Genomic DNA, 23,807 nt, shown 5'->3' on the forward strand with positions numbered 1-23,807 from the left:
TTCCGCCCTAATTAGAGAAATTGTATCCCAAATATCTGAGTTCAAGTCTATTCAAGCGGCACTTCGGAAATGACTTCCTGCATAGGGTGATTAGCAATGTTTGAAATCAGGCAGCCCTGCTTAGACAACTTGAATTAAATAATGAGACTGCAAGGGATCTCCTGGATCATCAAGTCCAGTCCCCGCAAGTCCTATGTCCCGTGGCCTTGAGTATAAACTTGTGTGCCATATTAAATTTGTTCAGATTTCTACCCTTGCTGACTCCTTCAAAACATCACCTCCCTAACAGTGAAGTTCAAAGTCTGGGATTTAATTTCCAGCCTAAACTTATTCACGATGTTCCATAATTGGTTCTCCATACACCAGCATTATTCTTTGCCTTACAGAGTTCTCCATCTCTGACATCCCAACATAATTGATTAGGTTGGAAAAGACCTTTAACATCACTGAGTCTAACCGTTAACCCAGCACTGCCAAGCCCACCACTGAACCATGTCCCACACCCCACGTCTACACATCTTTTAAGTACTTCTAGGGATGGTGATTCCACCACTTCCCTGGGCAGCCTGTTCTGATGCCTGACAAAAGCAACTCTCTGCACCCCTTCTGGTTTCAATTAATTTGCCTTGAGCACAGGTAACCAGAACCGCATGCTGTGTTTGAGCTGTAACTGGTGCCACAAAGGGACTAGAGCTTTCCTGTCTCCCCTGGGAGTACTCTTTTGCTCTGCCGTATCTGCTTTTCTTACGGTTGCTTCACATTTTCAGCTCAGAGTTGTTCTGTGATAAACCTGAACAATGGAGGTGTGTTATCTGCTGGCTTTAAGAAACATCTCCTCTCTCTTCTCACACTAATGTTAGTTACACGGTAAGCACTTAGCCAGATGCAAACGCAACTCTGCACAGAAAGGATTTGTACATCATCAAGGAACTGTTGACAATAAACTTATCATTTTGATGGAGACTGATTAAGTAAATGTCACTTGCCGCTGTTTGTACAGCCGAAGACCTGCTTTGAAAGAAGAACCTATGCCGAGCTTTGGACTCACTCCTAAAATTAAATACACCTTCAGCTCTAGTCTGAAAGGAAAAAAGGCAAGAAAATGAGATAAAAAGCCCCAACCTATTTTGTGCAAAACAAACTGAAACAGAGGTAAACATACACAAGAAAGAACTGTACAGTTAAAGGAGTGCGACAAAGCAAAAGGAGAAGATTGCACACAGCAAAGTACCTAATTGTGCATCTAAATGTACCGTGAATTAAACCAGCGAGAAGCATGCACGGGTGAAGCCATGTAAAACATGGCTCCTGGAAGTAGCCTCCTTCAGCAACTCCGCCACAATATTTATTAAATACTTTTTTTAACCAAGGAACATGGTAAAGAAATTCACAGCCTGGCAAATACTGCTGAAAATAATTAACTGGCCTGGAGTGTAAAAAAGAAATAAGGAGGGAAAGTGACAATCCACCCAGTGTGAATAACAAGGATGTCTCCTCCCTAGCACACCCTGACACTCCTCCAAGCCTCTCTACTCACTAAGGTCTCTCCCACAAAGAAAATGAAATCATCAGCGAGGGCATGATGGGCTTATTTACACAGCCTCTAATTTCCAGATAACCGTGTTAAGAAATGATCCTCGGAAGGCACTCTGGAAGAGCTGTTTGTCCAGCTGCCACCCACCTTCCAGCTGTGAGACCTCCAAGTGACATTTGTTTCCCTGGAGGGTAGCAGGACTTGTGGCTCAGGATCAGGTCTAGGCATGCTTATTTAGTCGCAGTAAGAGCAGGAAGCCTCACCTTTATTGGGGGGCTGGGGGGGAATATATTTTTAGTCAAAAATCCTACATTTTGAGAAGTTTCTATCAGCCTCACTCTTGGAGATGGACTTGCTGCAAGAATCATCCCTCTTTGGCAGCGCTGGGGCTGCAGCCTCTGGTTTGATCATGCCAGCTCGCTCCAGTGATGCTTCTCTGCAAGCAGTGGAGATGGATGGACCCATTATCCAAAATGCAATAGTCAGCTGATTTCTGCAGTGGAGAGATACACGCACAATTTTTCTACTCTCCAGAATTAATTTATAGCAATTTAAGTGAAGCTGTAACTGTATTTGTCAGTGGAGATAAGAGGAGGAGGAGGGAGATGGGGACAATCTGCTCCTTATTTAAAGCCAGAGCACTGAAGTCCTTCTGGGTGTTCAGAACTGCTGTGGCGGGGAGGAGGGTCCATTGCTGGATCGGGGGGTGCATACCAATTTCTCCCATGCACTATGAGGACACCAAAGTGTACTTTTGCTTTTCAAGACCAAAGGAAGCCTTTCAGAGCCCATCAATTTTCCTTTCTCCATCTTTGGACATCCAGAAAGTATTCACAGCCAACAAGAATATCCCATTTCTTTTAAGTGTCACTCAAGACAGTTTTACTCCATCATCCCTGGCAACACAAACCCACAGAAGGAGCTATAGCAGCAAAAAAAAAAAAAAAAAAAAAAAAAAAGGAAAAAAAAATCAGAGCCTAAATTACTAAAAGACCTTGAATAAAAAATGTAATTTGGGGCTGGCTTTGGAGTTGGCCAGTTCTATGGACAACGGGAGATCCTGCATTGCACAGTTAACCCACCACAGCACACTCTGAGCTCTCTGCCCAAAGAGAGAGGTATTTCCGACCAAAATACTGGAAAAGCTAAACAGCAGATCAGCATCCATCCACTCTTCCCCTTCTGCTCCTTCATAACCTATTTACACCAAGTTGAACATGAGTGCTCCTGGCCAGCAAAATACCCAACAGCTGGGTAAGCAGTGGCCATCACCTTGCTCCCTTGGGCCTTATCATCTTGCAGCCTTAACAGATGAATTTCATTTGTCTTAAGTGAGCTTCCCATGACGCTGGATAACAGTTACGGTTTTGTTTGGGATTTCTTCTAGTTTGCTGTAAGCACAGCCAAGATATCTCACTCCAAGGAGAAGGAATGTTTCATTCCAGCAAACCCAAGAAAAATAAACTTAACACACTCGTTGTCACCAATGATTTCAATCATTTGGCAATTCAATGCTGCGCTGGTGCCTCTTGACAGATTGTGCCTTGTAAATCGATGGATGTAAATTACCAGACCTCTGGAATATTAAACAAAACCTGCCGCGTTGCCCATAAACAAACCTCTGTAACCAATCAAGGTCTACAATAGCACGTCTTGCCTGCTCCCTGCTTGAGCAGAGTGACTGCTAACAGATTTGAATGATTTAATAGCGCACAGAGAAAAATCAATCTAAGGTTACAGGCTCTGCCTTTGCTCTGGTGCAACCTGAACCTGAGAAATAAACCTCCAACATGCTCAGGCTCTGCATAGCACTATGCACATTTGCTTTACAGGGGAAATGGGAAAGGCTCACTGAGAAATTTTACAAGTCTGCTGGAGAAAAAACCCTCCTATTTGGAAAAGACATGCAGTATGAAACGCTTGTGGTGCCCCACAGGTAACATCAGGGACCAGTTCACAGCTTTAAAAATTTTAATTTCTTACTCCCTTCCTCTCTAGAAGAGGAAACTCTACAAATAATCGTAAATACACACACAGAAAGGGAAATTTGTTATGGGTTACATGCTGGACCACACCTTTAGAGACTCAGGGTTAACTTTTCTCTCTGCTGGAGACTTTTCTGCAGATCTCATGCACTGCTTTCTCCTTCTGTGCTTTAGTTCCTGGCATGTAAAACCTGGATAATGTGGTTTTATCCATCATTGCAATCCAAGCTGACTCTTGAGTTTCCACGTCTCCTGTTCCTACAGCTTTTAGCATCACGAGGTGATGATGCCACTGGGAGACAAAATCACTACTCTAACATCAACAAGAAAGAAGATTATCTGGTTATTTAAAGGAAAAAGCATTAGGTGAAGTTGGGCAGAATTAGATATGTGACTATGTGGGGTTTTTAAAGAGAGTTAAGACTATGGCACTACAGTATGCACATTAGATACAACATGAAGGACTTATTTTGGTGAGATTTCTGAAGACAGACATATGCCAGGAGACCTCTGTCTTTCGAAACCACACAGCAGAAGGAACCTAATATTTTTTAAAATAGGTCACCATGAAAAAAACACCTCTCTCTGTTAAACCACGGTCCGACAATCTGGGCCAGAACCAAGTAAAGGAAAGCTGCAGCTATAGTGATGCTCGTGAACAAGGGCTTTGTGAGGTGACAAGCAAGGGCTTTGCAAGGTGACAGGTACATTGCCAAGATGCCCACAGCCTCACTGAAAGTTGACACAAGTGGCATGGAGCATCGCCTCCATGCAGCTGTATGGGGATGGCTGCATTCAGCTGCAGGAGCTGGGAGGTATGTTAGAACTTGCTGGAGATTAAGAAGCCTAAATAACCAAAAAGAACCAGACAAAGCAAATCAACTCAAATGATTTTCTCTCTGTGGGGATAAATACCAGGACCCTGCTCTCAAGCCACTTTCCTTTTTTGTGGTTACATATCTTTCCTCCCACTTTGATCTCTCACCACTCTTGAGATGTTGTCTCGATCTAATTTAGAGCTTAAGCTCTCTGAGGAGCAGGGAACTTCTCTTTTTATCCTCTTGCAAAGCACTGTGCACACCTGTGGTGCTTGAGAAATAATGAACAACAACAACTATATGCAACCCATATGGCCACTTGGACTGGTTTCTCACTGCAGGAGTATTAGTTGAAGCTCTAAGGCATAGATCACTCACTGCCTACCTCCAAATTGGTCTGTTTGGAGATCTCAGAGCTGCAGTTTTATAGAAAAGAGCTGGAATGAGTCATAAAATCTGGAACTGGATTTTGATTCTCCCAAAGTTCAAGAGATTCATTTCAGAGCTACAGGAATCAGGAACCAATGTTAGATTTTGGGTTTGACATCCTCCCCCTTCCTTTTCAGAATTGTGAACCTTTGGGCCTCTTAGATATGGCTGAATACTTAGACTATTTATGCAGATATTACTGCATTGCTCCTTTTACCTACACTGTTTTCTTTGTAAATTTTAAATATAAAGAAAAAAAAATCAGTAAGAGCAATGACATCTCCCAAGACTTCCAAGATCATGGAATCATAGAATGGTGCACTGGAAGGGACCTTTAAAAGCCATCTAGTCCAACCTCAATGTATCTGGCACCTAACACTTCGATTTTTGATGTCAGCTGTCATCTTCACACAGGCTCCAAACTGGAAGGCAGTTCCCTAGCCCATGCTAGCCTAGCTGGCAAGGATGGTGACTGCACATCAGTGCTCTGACCTTCTGACTTCCACAGTGACTGGTAAGATTAACTCTTGAGTCCAAGACAAGCTTGTCTCTGTGGCCAGTTGTCTTTACAGACAAGTGCAGGACCCGACAAGCAGAGGTGATGACAGTCAGTGCCTACCTAAGCCAAGCACTGAGTCTCCCATGCAATAGCTGCAACCATCCTCCTTGACTCTGACCCCTGCAAAGCTCTTAGATGTGGAGAACGTTTATCATGCACATGCGGGCTGAGCGCACAGCTGACCATATCAATTGATAGAGAAACACAGGAGAGAACAGGGATTCTTGTTAAAACCAAACAAATGCCAAGAAAGGACATACTTTAAGAGGTCAGGATGTTTCTAACAAGAGATGGGAGAATGGAATTATCTAAATACTCAGCATTGGTCTGGCTCAACTTTTACTGGGATCAATGGCAAAACCATTCACTGGTGCTGTGGGGCAAAGGTATGCCAACACTGAAAGGACAAGCAGAAGTAAAGAGAAAACAAGCTCAGGAAGAGTTTCTCATTATTATTACTCATAGAAAATTACTAGTAATGAATCCTGTTCTTTAGCAGAGGCAACCAGGACTGTATGGGAAGATACTAAAGGAAGGGATTTTCCCTTGCAAATCTTGAGGTTCTGAGGAGGATGGAGAAGGAAGGAGAACTTTGACCAAAATCTGTGAAAGGCAAGACATAACTGAAGGCTGACATTAGGAGCTTCCTTCCATGCCTCTCTGCCCATCACTCTGTGTTAAAATTCCAGTGTGGGAGAGGGGACAAGGCAGTATGCTGGAAAAAAGCATCATGACCCCATTTGCGATGAGTGGTGATAAGCAGGCTGGGTTGCAGTCTCCATCAGTTCGGTAAACACTAATGATGAGAAGAGCACAGACTGTCGCTGGTGATAAAGAACAGGCTAAACACTCTATTAGTTTTTCATTTTGTGAATTAATGTTTTTTATGGCGTGTGTACACTCGCTAGTTAATGAATTGTCTCGTTAGAGCTGCCTGTGGAGTTTCTGGTCTGCCTCTGCTGGCAGGCATAAATTTCACAAGAAAATTAGCACTTTTAAAAAGGCAATAACTCCTCTAAAAGTGGTTTGTTTTCCATTACTTTTTGCAAATATGCAGCCTCAGGAAAAGGATTATTGGGGGAACAAAGGTGTCTCCGAGCTAGAGGGGTAGGGAAGAAGTATGGTGGGAGGTTCTAGCTCTATTGTACGATAAGCCTCTGGAAGGTCTGGTTGCTCAACACTTTTCTTTAAGCACTTTGCATTCAGGTCTGGAAAAAATCTGAATGTAAACAAAAAGAATGCACAACCTCTTGGTTCATTTATAAAACTCTGAAGAGCAGGTTTTCTTCACTGAAGGATGCAAAATTGTGCAGGTGCAGCTAAGAGCAGGAGAGCTGTCACAGTTGACGACTTTCAGTCTGGAAGGATCTCTTCGGCAAGTCCAGAGTTTGCTGTTTCAGTGCTTCTCAACTGCAAAAACTATTCTGTGTTAAATTTTTCTGGTTTTACTTATTTATAAGGTAACTTTCCCCTTCCTACTTCTCTCAGAAATATTATTTCTTGGTCTGAATTCTATTAGCTCAGAAGTGACTTGATTTAGAAAGCTTAGTAAAAACCATACATCTGCAATGGAAAGTGTTTTTTGCCTGTTCAGTGTTTCCCACCCTTCTCTGTGCTTGGTCAGCCAGAATTAGCCACGTGCTTCACCTAATTTTCATTAAAGATGGCAAAACCACAGCTTCAGCGAAGTCAACGGAGACACTTCCATCAATCGACACAGAGCCAAACTGATTTCTTTACCCATTTGTCACTAGTTTCAATAGGCAGAGAAGACCTTTTATAAACTGTCAACATTTGTGAATGAATGAGCAAAAATGAATGGAAGGAAAACAGAAAACCTGAAGGCCAGATGCTTTGTTCAAGGCAGTGTTTCCTCAGAGCTGATGGAGATAATTTTAGCTCAACTGCTAATAAAGAATGCTTCACAGCATTCAGCATAAACATGTACGTATCATCAAAATAATGATACTTTAATGGTATCTGACTCAGAGCACGGTGGCTGTGCCATTAACTCACTGGCAAGCACTAAGCAGGAATGCTGGGCATTTGTGAAAACTAGAGAAAAATCCACATAATGTGAATCGAGGCAGAGGGAAACAACAGGCATTTATGTACTGACTTCATGGAAGACTCTACACTGCTCTTAGGATGTGTCCTACGTGAATTAAAATGATTAATTTTTTGGCAGCTAAACACATAAGGACGATGAGCTTTGGCCACATGCTTGGATTAATATTAAAGAAGTCCCCAAACCTATAAAGAGCTGTCAACCTGCACATAAGGCTTCCTCAGAAACAGAAAAGAAAAAGCAGTGATTGGTATTAGAACACTTACAAAGCAGCATAACTGAACCTGGAACTAGAAAGTGAGGGATCAAGATGTTTTAAGGGAGGGATCAACTGAGCCAAGAAAGGGAGTGATGCTTAAAATCATCTGAGATTCCACTTAATTTCCCTTGCACACACAAGCATAAATTTAACTTCTTCCTTTCTTTCCTCAGAGTCCTCCATTGAGGCGGTATTGAGCTGCACCTTGGCAATAAATGCCCTCAAAACATCATTGCACAATTTCTCTGGGTAGACATCCAAAGAGGGACATATTCCCCAGGGACTTAAAACTGCCAGTCTACTGGACTTGCCAGAAGAGCAAGGACCAGTAGTCCTGAAGTCCTGAAATAAGTGTCCTGATGCCCAGGAGCAAAACTGCTCTTCTTTGCAAGAGGCAGGGACAAGGTAAAGAAAAGTACTGAAAATAAATACAGTTCAGCAGAAACCTTAAGGATCCCTTTTTTTGACTGTTGACAATTAGATAAAAGTGTTTTGGGGGCTCTTTGTTTTTAATAGATTGGTTTGCAAAGCAAGAAGAGGAGCAGCAGAGAGGCTTGTGCTGGAAGACAAACAAGAATGAATGAGCCTTGTCCAGAAGGATATAGACGAAAGTGTCAATATGAATATCCATGGGAACAACAAAGGGTTTTCAAATGTAGGCTGACGGATGGGAAACACACAGAATCTACTCACAGGAAAAGAGACAAGCACAGAGATGACCTTAATGTCAGCAGGAACATCAGTTACATTTTGCATCAGCTGCATCAGACTCACAGTCTGACTTCTCCACAACTTCTGCTTATTTACTGTTATGTGTCCCTGCGCATGGCAGGGGGGTTGGAAGTAGGTCCCTTGCCTTTAAGGTCCCTTCCAACCCAAACGATTCTGTGATTCTGTGATTTTCAAGAGTCACTTCCCCCAAGTCCCACACAAATACAGAATGACCCTATAGCCCATGCACCGTGGAGAATTGACTCACTGGTGACATCAATGATTGACCATACTTTTGGGCCCGCTCACCGAGTTTTGAAAATGATTTTGCCCCTTCCCCAGTGTGGTAAGCCACCACCTCTAACAAACCAAAGAGAGGCAGGTGGACTTACTGCTATTAATCTTTGACACCAATGAGTCATTTTCTTCAGAAGAGATCCTAACACATTGAACCAACTGGAGTGGAGAGCAAGCTCTTCGGAGTTATTTCCAGAAAATCCTTGATTTGCTGGTATCACTCGTGAGGGTTCCTCATTGTAAAATGGTTTGAAAGCACTGCTAATTAGGTCACTTATTTACATGACAGTCCCCTGCGTTTAAGGCTGGTGGGTGGGAGGAAAGAAAGATGGAACAAGAGTAATTAGTGTAATCATGACGATAAGCTAAGTGCTGACCCCACAGCACCAGATCAATACTGGGATTGCATCACGGTGGTGTGCCTATTCTGTGAGATAAAGAACCATAAATGCTGAGCATCCAGATCAGGAAAACAACATCTCATTTTCTAACCATTAAATATTTGATGTAAAGCATTGAGGCTGGGGAAAGCTGCAACCACTAATCCATAAGAACAGCTTCGCTGCAGACATTCAAGGAAAAAAAGAAGGCGCTGAAAGGCACTAGGAGATCACTTTGACAAGAAAACAAGAGCTTTCAGTTGTCTGATGACTGTATGGTTTCAGTCCCTGAGATTCAGTAAAGCAGACCCCTTTTTTTTTTTTTGCCAAAGTTATTAAAAAAAAATATCTTAATACTCAGGTTTGCCAAAACAGCTATTTTGTCTTCACAAGGTTAACAGTTTTCTGCTGGTCTTGAAGGTTAGTCTTAACACTTTGCTGTCCCAAATAAATTTTCCATGGTTTCAATACTCCAAAACCCAACTCAGCTAAGATGGTACCAGCTGGACTCTCGTCTGCGGCCTAAATAGCTCTGCTCAGATCCTGGTCAGCTTCAGCTGGTGTTAAGAGACCGACAGACACAGCTTTGCTTTTGGATTCAAGACAATTTTGCTGAATTAGCACTTAAGAGGGGGAAAAAATAATCCCATTTTGATATCTTGGGTCAATCCATTCAATCTGGAGGCTCTCTGGGAGAAAACACATCCAACAGTATTGCTGATAGAGCTTTTATGAGCCTTTTATCAATGAACCCAAGAGCCAAGTCAAGATATCGATGGATATTTAATATTCCCTCTCAAAAGTCTTCTGAAAGGCCTCTGCACTCTGACACTGGTTCCCCCATTAGGCTTTTACCATTCAGTATGGAGTAACACCAGGTGACATGATGCATCTGCTGAACACATGGTCTAAATATTAGCTAGGAGTCTCCAGCCTGTTTGTAGCAGCTTTAACATAAATATGAGTACATTTGTAGCTTCTATCAAAACTACAAATGGCAATTAGTCAGCAGGTGATCACAGATGGTTTGGTTTGGACTTCACAGGTCCACATTTTACTGTGGCTGAGGATGACAAAGCTTTCCTGTCGTTGCTCAAGGGGAGTCCCACCTGGGGAAATACATGACTCGAGGCAGGTATCTCATTTCTTGATTAAAAACCAGCCCCAAGCACGCATGTGCAATGGTGGGATTTGTAGCAGTGAGGAGATGACATTGGTCATCTCTGCAGCATCCCAGAGATGTCAATGCAGGAACAGGCTGAGCTGTGGGACTGACCAGAGGGAGCCGTGTGGATATGAGTCACAGCACTGCGGATAAGACGCCCAAGAAGATCTTTTCCTTTTGGCTTCCTGTGGTTCTCCTCCAAACCAACTATATCTGAATGAAGGTGTCCAAATCGTTTTGAACCAGCCGTTCCCAGACCAAATTAATACACTCTAGCCAGGTGCAGGGCTTGACATCCTGACCTTACTGCAGGACTACCCACATTCATGTGAACTTGTGGCCAACTCGGGATGGATGGGGTGAACTTGCGTTCATCTGTAAAACACATCGTAGACACAAACTGAGTTAATACGATCCTGATCAAACAGTTTGCAAGGCAGAGGTGGGAAGGATCACCCCAGGACACCAGATCTCCAATCAATGTGTGCACAGCTATAACATGGAAAAAGACATTATGGATAATCATACTATGAATGTTCAGAGCACCTAAGAAGGGGATCTGACTATGTTTTGAGCATCTGCAGAAGAGCACCAACTGTTCTGTTACTGGAACAGGAAAAAAAGCATTGGAAAATGAGACTGCTTAAGCAGCTAAAATGGAAAGCTGTCATTTAGACTAAGTTATATTGAAGCAACAGATAACCATCAAATAATACAAGCACTCACGATTTATCTTTTAAAAGTTATTGGCAGATGTTTTGCATTTGTTAGAAATTTGCAGCTTTTCCTGTTTTAGAAAGACATTTACTTTTGTTGCAATAATAAAGCAACAGCATTCACTAAGTCCTTCTCCTGCGTGAGGTCAGGCACATGTTGATCATCTTTAATCTGGCTTTTAAACAAGGTTCTCTATTAATAGATCTCTACAAAAAAAGTTCCCCATGAGCAATCAATACAGCAAGACGTGTTACAAGTTCAGTGACAGAAAAAAACCCCAAGCTCCAGCTTGAAGTATAGCCCCATTTCAGAGCTGAATTCAGTTCATTAGAAACACTGGGGTTAAACACAAAGACCCATCTAAGTTCACCACCGCTGTGTGGCCTGACTACAAAATGAAAGGCATCAATTTTACCACTGCATTGAGCCTGATTTTCATTTGTACCGAGACCCCTTTACACCACCCTGTCAGCAGAAAGGGGCCTTAAAGTGACAGTAAATTATAGCTCCTTTACTCTGGCAAAGTGGTATAAAGGGGCTCCACCATCAATTTAAAAAGGCATTGCTTTCTTGAGTGTTGCAGGATGCTTTCTATTAGCCATCAAAGCCTTTTTTGGTATGAGGAGGCTTACAAAGCCAGGCAAAAGGGGATGCTGACCCTCAGGGTGCAAAGTGGTCCAGGATAGTCTTATCCCATAATGGCCTTCACTAACCTTTTCAAAGTATTTTGAGATCCATGGTCAGAAAATGTGATGCAAATTCTCAGCATTAGCATTAATAAGAGCCAGCCAGTGACAGATTGCTGCAGTATTTGTTAAAAAACTGTAGTACAAACCTTCCGCTGCCATCCCCACCCCCCTCCGATTTTGAAGTTGTAGCTTATCCAAACTGCTGCAAATCTGGAGGTGAAGTGCTGCTCATCTGTAGAAGAAGTGGTGAAGGTATCTTCCATTGCTCTTTGATTCTGGGGTGAAAGCATCCCTGAACAGTAGAAAATAACCTGCTTTGGAAGCACCCTGGATAAAGAAGTTAAGAAGCTGTACTTTTTAGATACTTCAGAAGGGGCAAACTGTCTCTGCACACACTGCAATGCCCCTAAATAAATCTCCTCATTTTATAACATCTTAAATAAACACACAGATCGAACAGCACCCTGATGGTGTTTGTAACTAGACCCAGCTGCCAGGAAAGAGCCACGCTCTTTTTGCAACGTAAACAGATGAAGCCGATGGCTCCTAAGCTTTATTGTTGATGTCCTCATTGTGATTTTACTTCTCAGCACTTCTGCAATTAAATCTGCCTGGTTTGCAACCCCACATGAGATTGAGGCCTCTAATTTGGAAATCACAGGATTACAGTACGATGTGGCAGTGGGAATTAAGAGCGCTACCAAAAATCATTGAGTTCCTGGGTAAAGCTTGTGCCAGTAACAAACTCCACGCTGGCTTTTTCTATGGTACACAGCATGATTTCAATTGCTCAGATGGGTGACAAAAAGAAAGATAAGAATCCAATGGGAACGGACTTCCTTGGGAAGAACAAGAGTGATTTATCTCTCAATCTGCATATTGGCACCTGCATCACTTTGACATATTGACATCACTTAAACACCCTACTTACAGCTGCCACAGTGGGACTGGTGGCAGAGGCAGGGGCAGGAAGACCATGGTCCTGCCTGGAGCTGTCTCTCCACCCCTCCTGGAATATGGCTCGTGTGAAAAGGGGAGGGAGAACTGGAAAGTCATGGTGTGCCAATGGTCTGTGCCAACCCCCCTTTGGAAAGGGAGCGTGGCACTTCCACATTTCTCATTAAACCCGCATGCAGCTGGCTTAACCAAACACCGTAATTAACTCAGTGTCTAATGCAAATCACCAGAGCGGAGACTCAGCTCTGCCAGTGAGCAATTGCAGTTCGTGTCTGTGGAGTGACAAGCAGGTAGCACAGAAACAGCTTCATCCTGTTTATTTTGCTGTGGGTACAGCTTTGCTGACAGCAGCAGGGTTAAGATGTCCTCAAGGGCATGGCAGTCCCAGCGATGGGGTGAGCCCTCCAGAGGTCTCCCATGCATCTCCTCTACTCCTGGGGTGCTTCCCCATAGGGAGGCAGGGTTGAGCTGCAGAGGTTAATTCCAAATGTGTACTTAGATTTTTCCTCAATTACTGAGAGTTTACCTTCTATTTTCTGCCACTGCAGACACAGGATAAGCCTGCTGTCTCGCTGAAGCCAGGTTTGTGTCAAAGACTTTGAATCTTTGCTTTCTAAGGAATCTTTGCTCCAGTGCCAACTTCCAAGGGAGACTAGGGGACAGGGAGGAGCTGGTATTGAAAGTCAAGAGCTGTCACAACTGACAAAGAAATCATTGGTTTAGGTCTGGTTTTAAAAAACAGTATGTTTTGAATCCTTCATGCTTTTGAAGCTCTTCTTCAAGAAAAAGAGTAAGCATGCATGTATGTGTGTGGTTTTCAGATACAGTAAGGTGCTCACCCAACTGCATGAATTCAGGACCTGGGGTGCTCAAAAAGCCAACAAACAGCCCACAATAAAAACACTCAAGAGTCTGTTTCTGTTTGGGCCTTGATATCAATACCCCCCTGACCCAATGCTTCCTCTCAGGAGGCTTCTTGATGCACCTCCTTACTCTGACTAAATATTGAGCCTCAGGATCCATTTCTAAAAAGATTTTCTTTTTCTGGAGAAGACAATGACAGAGGAGGAGGTGTCTTTCTTGACACTATTGCTGGAGTCCTATTTTTCTAGATAAAACTGTTGAGGTACTAAAATGGTATTATTCTTCATCAAGGACAAGAAAGAGAAAGCACACGCAGCAAGTGAACATGGTACACTGAGCACATCTTTGGGTGGATACAAGAGTATCTACTGATCTATAAACATATGTGGACACATGGTACACATTCAAAAGCTTTCTTACAGTAAGCCATCTAGAAGAGATAGACAATTGTGGTTTATGTCAGGCTATGAGAAAGTAATTTCAAACTCAACGTTTAAGCCAGCCAGTCATTAAGTGCTGACTATGACAACCTGGAAGTCACAAGATGCCAGCAGCTGGCTGAATTTGAAAGGTTATCCACAACTCAGTAAGCTAATGGCTAATCTTTCACCTTCCTACCTACACACAGCATGCAACCATCTTAAAAATGTAAAGAACGTCCCAACTCCTTCATTGTGAATAGTAATTCCTTCTTTGTAAAATATTCAGAGGGCTTCAGAAGGCTGAAGCTCTGGCAAGGGAATATCTGCATATAACAAGGCAGAGAAGAAGGAGAGGAAGAGAAGAGGAAACCCTTCTTCCATTTTCATATAAAAACGATTTAAAATTTACTTGACTTCCTCAGTTAATTTGTCTTCTTCCAGAAACTTTAATCCTTCAATGCTTATTGTTAAAAAGAAGTTTATATTCCCTCAAAAGACAAGAGCAAAAGAAAATGACTTTGTCATATCTGACTGGTTTGGAAAATATAAAATCCAATTCTGAAGGAGTGCAGATAAGGGAAGAGCTATGGAAGAGCCATCAGCTTAGCAAACACTAAATAATGAAGAAGGCAGAGACTGCCCAGCATGATAAAACACTCTATTAGCAAGACTGTTTTTAAATGAGTGATGATTGTGGCACATTCACAGCAAAAGGTTATTGAATTTTTATCTCTAGGAAGGGGACAATTGACAACCTAACCAAAAAGCCACCAACAGGTAGTCCCCTTTTTAGGATTTCCCAAAACATGTCCATATTTGCCCAACATCACCCTGTGGTTTCTGAATACCTCTAGCTATGCTATTATATATGCTATAAAGTTGGTTTACAGCCAAGGAAGCTTTGCTGAAAAAGCTACCGACTTTCTACAGAAAAGAATACAGGGCCACCACCACTATGTCATGGACTTGTTGGAGATTACGGTATTTCTGGCAACGCACAGAAAATTCTCATCCCAGTCACTCACCAAGTGCTTTGATGATGCCCTGAGTGGAAGCAAGATTCAATCTCAAGTTGCTGGGACAGAACAGAGAAACAAACAATCAAAGATCTGGATGTGAGTTCTCATCATGCATTGGCCAACATGTGGTAAGCACGGAAGATAAACCCCCACCACTGCTAACAGTTAATGTGGTCAGTGCTCTTGTTCAAGAACAGACACTTCAATGTAGCATCAAGTCCAAGGAGAAAAACAAAGCAGAAGACAAGTTGCTCAAACGAATGTAACAACTGCCATCTGCCCAAAGTCAGCCACCCAAAAAGCGAGCTGGGTGACTAATGGCCCGTTGACTTGCATATGATGAACCATGGATTCGAGCTGCATTGAACCAGAATGCTTGGGTTTCAGGTGGGCATGTCTTAAAAAAAAAAAGCTGGCTCCATTGACGGTGATGTGAATCTGAGTTTGGTGAGCTTCAGCATGTGGCACAGCCTCCCTTTATTTAGCGTTACTTTAGGTCAGTTATTTCCCTTTCTCCCTCCCCCAATGCTCATTATCATGCTGTGGCTTCCAGCAATGACATGCTCAGAAATTCAGATGATCAAACCACAACAGAAAACAAGTCACCATATGACAGTTGAATGTTATGGCATTAACATTGTATGAATCTTTGAAACAAAAGGTAGATGTAATCTTTCCTCCTCTCAGCGCAGTCCAAGCACATTTGCATTGCTCTCATCCTCCTGCCCAGGTGCGATGGAAAGAGACATCTCATCTCATTTTTCCTCTGTTGTTTACTCTTCATATTCTTCCCCAAAAGAATTGCACTCCCCTGTACATCACTGTAGCTTGCTGGATTTGTAAATACATCTGACTTATACCACCACCTCTGCCCCACGGCATCACTTTTTACTTCTCCCATATAGATTGCAGTCAGCTCTATTGATGTTCCATTTATGAGATATATTCCACCAGGTTTCATTTATAACCATGAGGTCAAAAGCCTCTATCATTTCCTAACATTGCACGTTCTTCCTCTTGTTTCAGATACTCCTGGCACTTGTGTACAGACATTTTAGTGCATTGGTATAAAGTTATTACAAAGGAAGATGATTTTTTATTGTCAGGAGGATGCTGCCAAGTGAAATATTACACTTCGTACTTTTATGTTTATTCACTGCTGCATGTAACGTCCTCTCAGAAGCCTGAAAGTCATACTCATGCCCTTTAATGTTTGGCAAAATTGATTTATTAAAAAAATTGAGTTTCAACCAGAACTGAAATTATAAATGATGTTTTTATTTTTAACAACTTTGACTGTCAGAGCACAACGCCTCAGCCCCAAGAACTCTCCCAGTAACTGAAGTTCTGTGAATAAATATTTGGCTACTGAACTTTGATAGCATTTTCCATTTGCCTTTGTTTTCTTTTCTTTTATTTCTTTTAATCTTCTAAAGTACACTCTGTGAGACCACAGTAATTCTTCTTGACACTCAGGTATTGAGAACTCAAAGTATGGGTTACAGGAATATTGAAGTTACCTGTAGTATTCTGGGTCTTAAATTGTTAGCTGATTGTATAATCTTATTGATCCTTTTGGATCTTGACAAACTGGTTGTGGTCATCTGGAGTAAGGAGTTTAAAGGTCCTGCTCTAAAGCAGAGTTATAAGCCATAGGAAAGGTTGTCAGTCAACCAGAGATGCTCTGCTGTTGAAGGACAATTAGTTTAATGGACATATAACACTACAACTTTAGCACCAGAAGACTTCCCCCATCACTTCCCAGAAAAGGCAGGAATGCTGTGCATCCTCACCGCATCCCCATGTGTCTCGGGATCCTACCAAGCTGTGCGAACTTTTTTATGCAATGCTTTTCTTCTCCTCTGCTCCTCATCTACAACGAAGTGTAGATGCCTCCTTCCACACCCCAGGCAGCTGCATTTAATATAAACCCTCAACAACAGGGGATGTTCAATATTTGTAAAACACAGTATTTTATTACAGGGATCTAGGGTAATACGAAGTGCTCTAACAAATGCATGGCCACCTCCCCAGCTTCAGCCTGTGACACAGGACAGCTACTGGCAACGTCTGGGTAGGCGGGTGAGACCTAGACTCCTGGTCCTCGGAAAAGCTTAACCCCATGTCAGCTGAGCTATAGGTGACCCCTTGCAAATTAGTAACAGTGGAAAAGTGTCAGTGGAAAGCAGCAGAGCTGAGATCTGTTTATGCCGAGCTCTACTTCAGGGGCACAGCCACAGCCCTCCTCTGAACGTGACTCTGTGCTGACAACACCAATGACAGTGATAAGAAGAGAAGCAACACTAATCATGTCTCTATCACTTTCCAGACAGAAAAAAAAATAAATCACTATTCCCTGGGGGATGGAGCGAAAGCTGAAGCACAGAGAAGTGAAATGATCTCACAAAAGTAGTGTGGGCAATCCTTGACAGCCAGGAGCAGAAGTGGGGTCTCCAGGCTCCCCTGTCTTTGCCCTCTTGGCACTTCAGTTCACTGAGTGTTACTTCTGCCTTTGCAGGCTGAGCATTGGTGCCCCAGTGCCATGCATGTTAGGGCATTCCTCATTAAAAGCTGTTCAGCTTCTCTAGTGAATTTATAATACACATATATTTTTAAATATTAAGCGAATTAGCGATGCTTTAAAGAAAATGAAACCTGTCTCGGCACTGATACCTTCTCCTGTGCAATGTCATTAGCAGGGACAGCTGAAAAGCTCAAACACTGAAAGACCCTTCAGAGCTTATGCTAGAAGTGATGCTCCTGGCACCCTCATATGGTACCCACCACAGCCTGAGTAGATGTCACACCACAGCATTTACTACGAAGAAAGGAATGAAGCTGCTTTGCTTTCTGTTCTCTTTGACATAAACCCATTTTGAAATCAAGAACAAAGATGCCCATCTCCACTAAAACTGCATATTTATGCTGGTTCTCATTTATAAGACAAAGGTTCTCCTATGGGAGCTACTTACTCTGGGAGGCTGATAGGTTGGAAAAGGCTGCCTTGGTGCGACCTGCTAACCACTCCAGGCTCTCGTGCATGTTGGCCAAGGCCTTCAGGTCACTGACGTCCCGCAGGATCTCCTGCTGAGGGATGAGTTTATCTCCCAGGTTGCCAATGAGAACTTCTGATTCTTTGCCGAAAGCAGCCCTGAAATGCAAACCAAAGCCACCCTCAGAAATACAGCACGGGACAGCAAGGGAGAGACATCAGTTACACCACGGAGAAGGTCAAGCCAGCCAATGTAGAACTGTTCCAGTGTGGGGTCTCAAGAATGTTGTCTGGAGGAGTTTTTGAAGTTTTGTTACTGTGAATGAGACCTCTGTCTCAGGGAGGCTTTTTCCTGTCCTTCTCCTTGCACTTACAATCTCTGAATTTCACCTCATTCCTCATAGTTACAAACTTCATCTCAGTCAACTCCCACACCTCTTACCCCCACCCAGCATTTACACCTTGCTGAGACATGCAGGTGCTTTCTCTGTCTCCCTGGGATATGTATAAAGAACACACATGCAGTTCTTTTAACCTTTCCTCGAAAATGAACTTTTCCAATCTCTGATTCATTTTTCTTTCACACATCTATCAAAAGAAATCTGTAAAACCTGATGGGTTATCATGACAAAGTGACAAATGGTTTTGAGTATCAGTCCGTGCATTATTTTACCTGCACAGACACAGCACCTGGTGAAAAAAGATGACCAAGAAAAACGTGTTCACTGAAAAAACAAAGGTGTTTACCAAAAAGCCGAAAAAAGTTCTTTCAAGGTGTGTAACTGCTCACTCCACTGTTATGTTCTATCTCTGCCTTCAGATTTTACTTTCCCAACACTCGTCTTCATGGAGAACATGGTTAGTTATGTCCTATTTGCAAGGCAAATATTCTTATTGCTTTTGCAGGTGAAAGAGGAGACTCTGGCATGACTTTTTGTGTACCTTTAGGATGGAGAAAATCAGGACACGGTTTCTACATCTAATTACAACAGCTCCTGGCTGGAGCCAAGTGCATTTCGTTGAAAGACTCTAAGTGATGGCACATTTACCGTGGTCCTCAGTACACTCTTCCCATCATTAGCTGCTCTTTTTGTTATGAATTTGCATTCCACTTTCATTCAACTTTGCAAATCTCCACTTCCTGTCATTAGCTCTTTTATGAACTTACAATGAGGAATCATGCTGCTGAGCATAATAGCTGCAACGAGCTGCAGCAAAATAATCCCATCAGTGGCATTTTATATACTATCTAAGCAGTTTTATTGCCAGCATGTCCCTGGGACTTCACTGTCACTTCAGAAAAAAATATATAAATGAACCAACCCTGAAATGGTTTTAAATTGCTCAATTGAATTCATTAAAGGCAAAAGACAAAAATAGCCTTCATTAAAAAAATCTCTTCGAGGATTTTCTTCTGCTGACAATAAAAAATATGCTGCCTTAGGCTGTAACCCGCATACTGCGGTTTGGGAGGAATCCTTATCTGTTGGCTGTGTCAGGACTGAGACACAGAAACATCTCCAACTCCAGTGGAGTATGCAGTGGTAATTCAGCTGTTCTTCCTCTCCATAAGACAGGGTTAATTTTGATCAATACTGGCTATTGAAAATACAGTAAATCCTTTCTGAACTTTAGGAAAGCCCTTAACAAGCTTCCCTGACCAGGCATTTCTTGGACAGTCGTAAGAGGCTACAAAGATTTGGGGAGTAAGGACAGTTGAGTGACCCATCTGAAGTCCAAATGGACGTTTGAAGGTGAATACAGGGTTGAAGCAGGTGGACAAGATCATGGCCAGGCTAGACCATTTTTTTTCCCCAGCAAAACATGATCATTCTTCCAAGTAAAACACGTTATTGACTTCTACAGCAAAAATGAGACACCTCACTTTGCTTTACCCACCTATAAACACTCGGATACCCTCATCTGTTCCCGTGGAGCAGGAGACATTTCATAGAAATGTTTTTTCCCTTCCAACCAAAACACTCCTGTTGACTTAAGACTACCAAATCTCTCTGGCAACTGCATCCATCACTTGGAAAAGTAACAAATGAAACATTTGGTGAATTTCTACCTTCATTAACATGGCTTTCCAATACAAAATGCAGTCAAAAAAGCATTTTTTTGGGAACCACAATTTGAGAGCTGTTCAGTGAGGAGTCACTACCACTCTGCTGCCCACAACCGTGATTACAAATTCAGTTTTATTGCGGGGAAAGCTCTTCTGCCTTCCCACATGCAAAGAGAAACGGTTTTGGCACCGCTTTGGATGGATAGCCTGTGCATGAATAATACAATGCTTTCAGACAGACTGGGAAAAATCTATATAATACAAAGCACAGTGTATTTCCTATTTTTGCTCCTGGAGGGAATACAAATAAGATCTTCTATGGGAAGCTATACTCTAAAATGTTGTTGAGATCAATGTGATTCTGCTAATTGCTCTAAAACAACAGAAAAAAATATCAAAAGGGCTGCAAATATATTTGTTTTCTTTAATACACATCTTTGACTGCAGAACCCCCAATTTACTTTCACACAAACTGAAACTTAAAGTGGAGACAACCTTCAGCAAATAACTCCCTCTTAGAAGGTAACTTTAGAGAGTTCTGGTGGATTCCTGTAATTTCAATTTAAACCTGCTGGTAGCAAACGTCTCCATGAAGGAAATTTTCGCTTGTGTTCTGGATGCCTGCTTGAAAGAATATTCACTACATGCCTTTCTTTGTCTTTATTAAATTTGCAAGGCTAAACACTTACCTGGAAGGATATAAAACCCCAGATCAACTGAATATCCAACCTTAATTCTGCTCTTTTGAATACCTCCACTACATTAGCATCTTTAGACCTTTGATACCCATACAGTTTCTCAGCCAATACTTGTCACATTTGTATCTGTAATCGTGTATCTAAGACAGAGCCAGCACATACAAAGAGCTCTGCAGCTACCTTCTGCATTTAATTTATGAGTTTTTGATGGTTCAGTGGGCACCTTGGGTTTGAATTACCATGCTTTTGAAAATTCAAATCCCATCTTACCTTACCCAAGCAGTTTGCTTTGGACCTTGCCAAAGCTTCCGAGAACAATAAAAGATCCTCCATCTTTTGATGAGCACCCAAAGATGGAAATTTCCAGCCACATAGATGATATATTTTAGAAAGTCTCATAACCAAGCAGTTCATAACTGTGTTTTACAGATCTGTAACAAAAGGCAATGCTCCAGTCTCCTGTGATTAATTCAGCTGTGAATATACCCACGCTTCAGATGGAATTAATATTGCTTATTAACTACACTGCGAATAAAGCAAACTCACGTGCCTTTTTTCACTGTCCAGCTGTTTCTTTGTGGGAGCTCATGCTCCCTTACACCAATATCTGATGCTGGTGCCACACCGCTTCATTGCCCTTCAGACTCGATTCCCACGGGATTTGTGTGCACTGCAACAGGACTCACTTAAATCTCCGCTTTGTCAGAGCAGGCTGGCTGTGCTAGCTTAATCCTTGGATTAACTAAGTACCTTGTTCTGTTTCACTTTGTTGAATCATCTTGATTTCTCTATTTTTGTTCCTTTCCAAACACAGTGACCAGCAATCTGTCAGCCTTAGATCCACCTTGTTCTATGGATACCGTATGGGATGCAAAACGCATCTTTAGCATGGTACCAGCAGGGATGGGGAGAGGCTGGTTCTCCAGAGGAGTCTTATGCAGGCCGACTGGCTCCCCCCTCCTCTCCTCCAGCAACCAAGAGCAACGGTGATGTTTTTATGTGATGAGCTGTTAATAAAATGAAACAACCTATTGAGCTAAACTGCCTGGAAACAGAGAGACTGATGAGAATATACGAGGCTTCCTCTCATCCGTATTTTAGCATATACATGAGAGGATGGGAAACTTGTATGCAAGGGAAGAAAGGCCAGGGAAGAGCATGTGTGATAAATCAAGATGACCTGTGCTACGTTTAAGGCATTCGGACCGTGACAGAGCAGGGCTGAACAGCAGCCAAGTGTCCACATCAATACTGCAGAATGAGGAAGGAGGTCTCTGAGGTACCCCTGGCAGCAGCTTTACGTTCACTTACTGCTCCTCTCCCTTTTCTCTACCAAGAAATTAGTGTCAATTATCCCTTCAGCAGATAACACCGAGGAAAAAGCTTGCTGGGAGGGTGCATGGAGCTGTAGGAGGTGGGACACACACACACACACCAAACAAGCCCACTGGGAGCCTCCCCAGGAACACACTCCTGTCCTTTCTCACACCCTCTCAACTGCAGACCTCAGAGGAATGCTTTCCACTGAGCATCAGATGCTTGCAGAGGGGAAGCAACAAAATTAATTTAAACCGCAGCTAAGAGTAGCAGGCAGAGCTGTGGCTGTAGAGGAAATACCCTAAAAATATCTATTAAAGTGTGAACAGGACAAAGATGCAAATACTGTAGGAAGAGCTCACAAAACAAGGATTACTGCTTTGTCACGATGTTGTACCAAAACCACAATATATTGAACATCCATGAAAATGTTACTGAAAGCAATTACTGGGTAAAACGCTTGCCATATAACAACTCAATATGCTACCTAATATAAAGCACTTAAAATACGTATAGTACATATACAGTCTCAAAACATGATACACATTCTAATGGAAAGATTGTAATAATAGAATTCGCATCAGTTTCATTGCACCTTTGCAGCTTCTTTTGGATCAGTAAATTTTTCTATGTATTTCTGTCGTATAGAAATTCATATAACCCATTTATTTTCTATTCCTGCGTGTGAATCATAGAGTCAGCCTGGAGACCATATTAAAAACTGTATATAGAAACTACTCAGGCAGACAGGTTTCCCCTTGATTAATTTGAAGAAATTCCCATTATGTTCTTACTTATAAGCAAAGAGAGAAAAGGTGGTTTGTTTCTTCATCTTGCACCAGAATTTGTTTGACTATAATAAAGAATCATGCAAGCACCAAAACAAATAACCCACGTAGGTTTTTTTCTGCAAAGGGAAGCCCACTGAAATCATTTACTGCCGCAAGAACAATAAACCCCAGCTCAACCATCATCCTGCAGAAGATACCGTTTCACTTGTTTCAAAGATTCAGCACCTGAAGGTATTTTAAAAATTCAGCACATGAAGACACTTTTCACAGCACATCCAAACAGCACTGTAGTCCTGATGAAAAGCTTCTGCAAAGGATCCTCAGTGGATATAAATTCACCCTGCCAACCTAAGGTATTTGGCTTTAAAGGACTGAAGAACTAGCCCATCCTAAAACCGACCCAGATTTGAGGTTCATTGGGATTTGCAAAGCTTCGACAACAATTTGTGCATCTCTATCAGGGACTGGCGTGATCAGCACCAGCATTCCCCAGCAGCTCCAAATCTCTGCTGAGAGGTCACAACACTGTCAAAAAGCAGACATCGCTAACTGACGATTTTAAACAGTAACATCACACGACATCTTCTCACTTAAATTTATTTGAATATTCTGGTCTTGTTAAGTTGCTATTATACAATTTATCACAGCAGACAAGGAAGTGTCTTGGAGTACATTGTGTAGCTCTAATGATGTGATTTAGTGATATGCAATCTTGTTAAAGCAGGAGCTGTTATTACATCTTTGTGGAGAAGCTGAATCTCAATGTTTCGGCTGTGCTTTCCCCCTCCATCCCTGCTACACAGTTTAGAGGCATAGACATTACCTAAAGTATGTTGGAAGAGCTGGGCATTGCTGCACTCATTTCAATACACAATGCAATTTGTAGGATTAATAAAACTGAAGCCGGGAGATTCTTCCTGGATTCAGGTTCAAAATATATGTAATCTTCAAAAAAACCCAAATCCAGCCCAAATCCTCTGAAACTTCTTTGCATTCACAGGACAGGCAAAGACAGAAGGAAACTTCTTGGATACAAAGGTGTTCTGTGAAGATTCAGGTGCTTACTCA

General features: G+C 42.3%; 1 protein-coding gene across 1 annotated transcript in view; it reads right to left on the reverse strand.

Moving 5' to 3' along the window:
• Window positions 1–23,807, reverse strand: part of EXOC4 (exocyst complex component 4) — a 408,335-nt gene that overhangs the window by 35,473 nt on the left and 349,055 nt on the right. Inside the window, exon 14 of the mRNA XM_027808507.2 lies at window positions 17,846–18,024. Coding sequence (XP_027664308.2) covers window positions 17,846–18,024 — 179 coding nt within the window. The remainder of the gene's footprint in view (window positions 1–17,845; window positions 18,025–23,807) is intronic.

Source organism: Falco cherrug, chromosome 5 (genome assembly GCF_023634085.1).
Source record: "Falco cherrug isolate bFalChe1 chromosome 5, bFalChe1.pri, whole genome shotgun sequence".
Classification (NCBI taxonomy): Eukaryota; Metazoa; Chordata; class Aves; order Falconiformes; family Falconidae; genus Falco; species Falco cherrug.